The sequence below is a fragment of the Lepus europaeus genome, chromosome 8 (assembly GCF_033115175.1).
Source record: "Lepus europaeus isolate LE1 chromosome 8, mLepTim1.pri, whole genome shotgun sequence".
In the NCBI taxonomy this organism is placed as follows: Eukaryota; Metazoa; Chordata; class Mammalia; order Lagomorpha; family Leporidae; genus Lepus; species Lepus europaeus.
In genome coordinates, this window is record NC_084834.1 from 7,755,674 (window position 1) to 7,761,673 (window position 6,000).

Consider the following 6,000-nt stretch of genomic DNA (forward strand, 5'->3'; position numbering starts at 1 on the left):
GTTGGGGCGCCAGATTCTATCCCGGTTTCCCCCCTTCCAGGCCAGCTCTCTGCTATGGCCCGGGAAGGCAGTGGAGGATGGCCCAAGTCCTTGGGCCCTGCACCCACATGGGAGACCAGGAGAAGCACCTGGCTCCTGGCTTTGGATCAGCACAATGCACCGGCCACAGTGGCCATTGGAGGGTGAACCAACGGCAAAGGAAGACCTTTCTCTCTGTCTCTCTCTCTCTCACTATCCACTCTGCCTGTCAAAGAAAAAAATCAAATTGGTGGGGGCCAGCACCGTGGCTCACTTGGTTAATTCTCTGCATGCGGTGCCAGCACCCCATATGGGCACTGGGTTCTAGTCCCGGTTGCTCTTCTTCCAGTCCAGCTCTCTGTTGTGGCCCGGGAGGGCAGTGGAGGGTGGCCCAAGTGCTTGGGCCCCTGCACCCGCATGGGAAACCAGTTAGAAGCACCTGGCTCCTGGCTTTGGATCGACGCAGTGCGAGCCGTGACGACCATTGGGAAGTGAACCAACGGAAGGAAGACCTTTCTCTCTGTCTCTCTGTCTCTCTCTGTCTATAACTCTACCTGTCAAATAAAAAAAAATCAAATTGGTGGATAAAATAAATATGAAGGTGTATCAAAAAGTTCATGGGAGATGGGCATATAGCCTTGCACTGTATCCCCACATCCCACATTGCAGTACACTGTCTCCCACGTGTGGCTGCTGACTCCAGCTTCCTGCCCTATTACACATTATGGGCTCTGAGATACATGCAGACCCTGAGAGACAGAGATGATGACTCAAGTCATTGGATTCCTGCCACCCACGTAGGAGACCCAGATTGCATTCCCAGCTCTCAGTTTCTGTTCTAGCCAAGCTCCAGCCATTGCAGGAATTTGGGGAGTAGACCAGAGGGTGGAAGTGCACTCTCACTCTCTTTTTGCTCTTTTTCTGTCTCTCTGCCTCTCAAGCAAATTAATAAATTCCAGTTAAAGTTTGTGGAAAATAGCACTAAAACATGTTTATTTTGGAAGGAAGAAAAAAGTTGAAATTCATACACACAAAGGATCTTCAAAAACACATGGGTAAAATCATATTTAAAAAAACTAGGCATGGCTTTCAACATTTTTTGGCATTCAAGAAAGCTTATGGTTTATTTCCCATCAAGTTTTTGAAGTACCTTTATATGCAAAACCAATTTTTATCTCTCTCTCTCAAACCAGAATGAGTGCTTTTGAGCATATCTGCAGAGATCATGCTCTGTGACAAGGGCGGCCAGGAAGCACACTCATGACGTGAGCTGTCACCCCTACACCTAAACACCACTGTAGTTGTGGTATTCACCACTGATAACACAATCAGAGGAAGTGCTAAAAAATGCCCCTTATGAGACCAAGGCCTCAGAGGGACTCTTAACCCCTTGGTAAGTTTCTCTAATGTCCACCTATCCTTAGCAAATAGTGCCTTATTAAACTCCTTAAGTTGCCAGCTTTCCTGTGCTTCCTGTTTGGAGTCTAGCTAATATCAAAACAGTGAAATGCAGGAAATCGTGCTTCTCTGTAAACCTTGGATGAGAGTGAGCATCGGTTTGCATATTCTATAAATAACAGGGGGGGAGTCCAGCAATGACCATGCTGAGAAAGTATGTCATCCTTGTGCTATCTAATTATTATTATTTTTTAATTCTGTCAGGGCAGCTGGTTAAGCTACAGCTTGGGATGCTGGCATTCCACGTCAGAGTGCCAGTTCGAGTCCTAGCTACTTGGTTTCTGATGTTTTGTATAATTCACCAGGAGAGTCATATGGTTCTGGATTCCTTTTATGGTAAATTTTAAGAGATTTCTTTCAAGAAATCTGCTCACATGATTATGGGGCTAAATCAGTACTGAGATGATAGAAAGGTGAAAGTCACACCCTTTGCTGTGGGTAGGGAGGTAGCTAGCAAAAGGGGCTGAGGATTGCAAGACAGGCAGAGCAGCCACACAGGTACCACCAAAATTCCACCCCCTGCCACGCAGCTCAGGGCTTCCAACCTGAGAACCCACGCCACTCAGAAATATTCAGCACAGCTGTGGATGGGGTGCCTGTGGATGTCATTGCAATGTCACTATAAATGATGGCTGGCCCACCCTCTCCAATCATTCACCTTTTACCATGACACTTCTAAGTTTTCAAAAAAAGGGGCAAAGGAAATGGGTGGTACTTAAGCTCTGACCCCAAACCCCACCCTCATTGACTATTCAATTAAACGATGCCCCAGACTCCACCCCCACGCATCCCAATAATGTAGACTACCTGAAACCTTGATGATTGCAGCTCTTTACCAGGGTTACCTGCACTTCCTCCTAAGTGTGTACTTTTTGTCTTTGCCTTAAAATAAATCTTGCTTCTTTTATGTAAGTCTCTTCTCTTTTTTTAAGATGTATTTTATTTATTTGAAAGACAGAGTTACAGAGAGAGGTAGAAAGAGAGACAGGTCTTCCATCCGCTGGTTCACTCCCCAAATGGCCGCAACGGCAGGAGCTGTGCCGACCCAAAGCTAGGGGCCAGGAACTTCTTCCAGGGCTCTCATCCAGGTGCAGGGGCCCAAGTCTTCCACTGCTTTCCCAGGTTGGATCGGAAGTGGAGCAGCGGGGACTTGAACCAGCACCCATATGGAATGCTGACACCAAAGGCTGGGGCTTTAACACACTGTGCCATAGAACCGGCCTCCTAAGTCTCTTTTTGAATTCTGTCCACATGGAGACAAGAATCTCAACGAAGCCTGCCCAGGGCCACCCCCATGACACTTCTATCTTTTTTATTGTTGTATGCATTCTTTTAATAAATTTTGCATACAAATCCAGTGAAATTATGGATCTGTTTTTTTTTTTTTTTCCTCTCTGTAACTCCAGGTTTCAGTTGCTTTGTCTCTCTCCCTTTTTTATAGTTTTCGTGTGTGTTGCAGCTCCCCAATATACTTCTGGGATGTTCCCTTAACCCTGCTCATTTTTGAGCCTGACTAGAATAAATACTTCCCAGTGCCAAGGGTGCCTAGTGTGTGGTTTTTTTTTGACAGGCAGAGTGGACAGTAAGAGAGACAGAGAGAAAGGTCTTCCTTTGCCGTTGGTTCATCCTCCAATGGCTGCCGCGGACGGCACATCGCGCTGATCCGAAGCCAGGAGCCAGGTGCTTCTCCTGGTCTCCCATGGGGTGCAGGGCCCAAGCACTTGGGCCAAACTCCACTGCACTCCCTGGCCACAGCAGACAGCTGGCCTGCAAGAGGAGCAGCCGGGACAGAATTCGGCGCCCAACTGGGACTAGAACCCAGCGCCCACATCGGATGCCTGTGCCACAGGTGGAGGACTAGCTGAGTAAGCCGTGGCACTGGCCAACTAGTGTGTTTCTCCCTGTATCCTGAGAACCAGGAAATTATTTTATGATGTATTCATTTATTTGAAAGTCAGAGTTAGAGAGGGGGAGATCTTCCATCCATTGGTTCAGCATCCCTTTCTACCTCAACAAAAAATGAACCCATCACACAGTTCAAGAACTTCCTTCAGAAGGGATAATTTCTGAAGGCACTTTGTGGATTTGCATTGAGGTCATAGGGCGGCAGGTGCTATCCTGCTGTCTGTCTGATGAGCAGGCCCTCGATCTCTTCTAAAGAGAAAATAAAGAAGAGGGGGGAAAAAAGAGGTAGGAGGAAGAAGAGAAGGAAGGAGAAGAAAATAAATTTAGAGGGCCTGATGCTGCAATGCAGTGGGTTAATCTTACACCTGCAGCGCTGGCATCCCATATGGCCGCTGGTTCTATACCGGCTGCTCCACTTCCGATCCAGCTCTCTGCTGTGGCCTGGGAAAGCAGTGGAGGATGGCCCTAGTGCTTGGCTCCTGCCCCTGCATGGGAAACTTGGAAGAACCTCTTGACTCCTGGCTCTGAATCGGCCCATTCTGGCCATTGCAGCCATTCCAGTGGATGGAAGACCTCTCTCTCACTGTAACTCTACCTCTCAAATAAATAAAATCTTAAAAGAAAATATACTTTAGAGAAAAACAAGCTGAGACGGAGGATGCCATACATATACCCAGAGGTGACATGGTTTCTTCTGCACATAACCTTGGGTACGCAGTGTGGTTGAGTGGGACCACAAGGGACTAAGAGAGCAGGCAAAGGCGACTCTATGGGAGTGACTACAGTTAGGGCTGGGACAAGGGTCCCTTGCCTGACCAGGGGCTTGCTTGTTTTGATCCTCGCACTTGTACTGACAGGGGGAGCACATGGACTTCCTCCTCAGCTTTCCCAGCATTGGGGCAGAAAGAGCAGGAACATGAACGCTAAGAGTTCAACAGTCAAACATCAAAATGGAATCAGAATCTTTATTCCAAGGCACTTCCAGGAGCACAGAGAGATAAACATGGCCACATACGAAATGATCTTTTATTAGATGATTCATTATTTCTCCCCAAGGATCGTAATGTTAATAAGTGAAAAAGGTAGAATGGAGAAGTAAGCCTGGACCTTTTCTGTAAAGGTAGCAGTGTAGGTATACAAGTGGGATTTGATACTTAAATTAAAGAATGAAATTTCTCCTAATTCATAGTCCAGAAAGACGCCAATCCATCTGTCTTCAATTTCGAACAGGGGAAGGTACTCATCGATTTGCCAGCAGCCGTACTCTGGGCACGGTGCTGTGTTGGCATCGGTGGGGAACGATTCCTGACACACACCCAGCGACCACTGGCCTCTGCCTCTTGAGTGTACCTTCCAAAAGTGCCTCCCACTAGCGAATTTCTCACAACTGCGGACAGCGAAATGCTCATAAGAGGAATCAGGTGGCATCCTTCCTTCCAGCAGCACAGCTTTTCCATCTTCAGAGACCACAAGATCTGGGTGGGCGGTTCCAGGATCCAGGGTCAAATCCACCGGAAACGTGCTCATCATTTTCTGCAGCCCAAACAACCGCGGCAGGACGCAGCACCTCTCCTTTATCTCACAGGGTAAGATCTCTGGAGCTTTTAGCCCTTCATACCTGTGATTGACACTGCGAAGCCCTCTCAGGAAATCCACGTCTGTCTGCAGGCACTTCTCTGCTATTTCACTCAACAGATCTTCCACTGCGGCTATGTGGTCTGAAATCCGACGTTTGTTTTCAACTAGCATGCCTTCAACATCCTGTTCCTTGCAGACTAGCCTGACCTGTGCTTCCTCTTGCTCCCTTCTCAGGATGCAGTAAAGAGACAGAAATTTAGACTGTGCCTTCCGCCTCCAGTTATTCAGCCGGCTCCTCAGTTCATCACATTCCCTAGGTTGCATATCACGTGCCATTTCAGCATCTTCAACTTGCTCTTTCAGCCACTCAATGTCCATTCCCAGAATCCTCTTGTGATGAGCTGCAGCTTTCTCAATGGGCACCAGGTGGTGATCCTCGTGGGCCCTGGAGACCCTGCACTGGGGACACAGCAGCTCCAGGTCCTGCTCACAGAAGAAGTCCAGGACCTGGCCGTGCGTCTCACACAGGGGTTTCCTCTCATTCCCTGTGGCGGGAAGCTGCATCACAATATCTATCATTCGCAATAACTGGGTATTACTCTTGAGGTTTCTCGAAGGGCAGTGGTACTGGCAGACGGGACAGGGGAAGACATCATCTAAATCTTCCCAGCACTGTTGGATGCAGCAACAGCAGAAGTTATGGCCACACTCGGTGGTCACTGGGTCACTCATGTAGTCCAGGCATATGGGGCAGCTGGCCTGTGCTTGGAGCACAGACAGGGAAGCTGCAAAGGCCATTATGTGAGGACAGGCTCTCTTTGGTCAGTCTGGTTCTCTAGGAATTCCAGGGACAGTGGGAATCTGGTGACTCCAGCACTCTCTCCTGAAGGGCCCTGGGGTCTGCAGGAAACTATGGCCCCACACACCTGTGTCCTCGCCTGTCCCTTCAGCTATCAGGAGGTGCGACCCAGCAATCACTGGTCCCCAGCCCCAGATCCACCTTCCCTCAGATTCAAGCTTGGTGGTTTAGTCTTCTTTCTT

The 6,000-nt window shown here is 48.5% G+C and overlaps 1 protein-coding gene across 1 annotated transcript; it reads right to left on the reverse strand.

The window, feature by feature from the left end:
- Nucleotides 1-4,422: 4,422 nt before the first annotated feature.
- LOC133765812 (tripartite motif-containing protein 75-like) lies at nt 4,423-5,757 on the reverse strand. Its single transcript, XM_062199339.1, has one exon. The coding sequence runs from the start codon at nt 5,755-5,757 to the stop codon at nt 4,423-4,425; it is 1,335 nt and encodes a 444-aa protein (XP_062055323.1).
- Nucleotides 5,758-6,000: the final 243 nt, after the last annotated feature.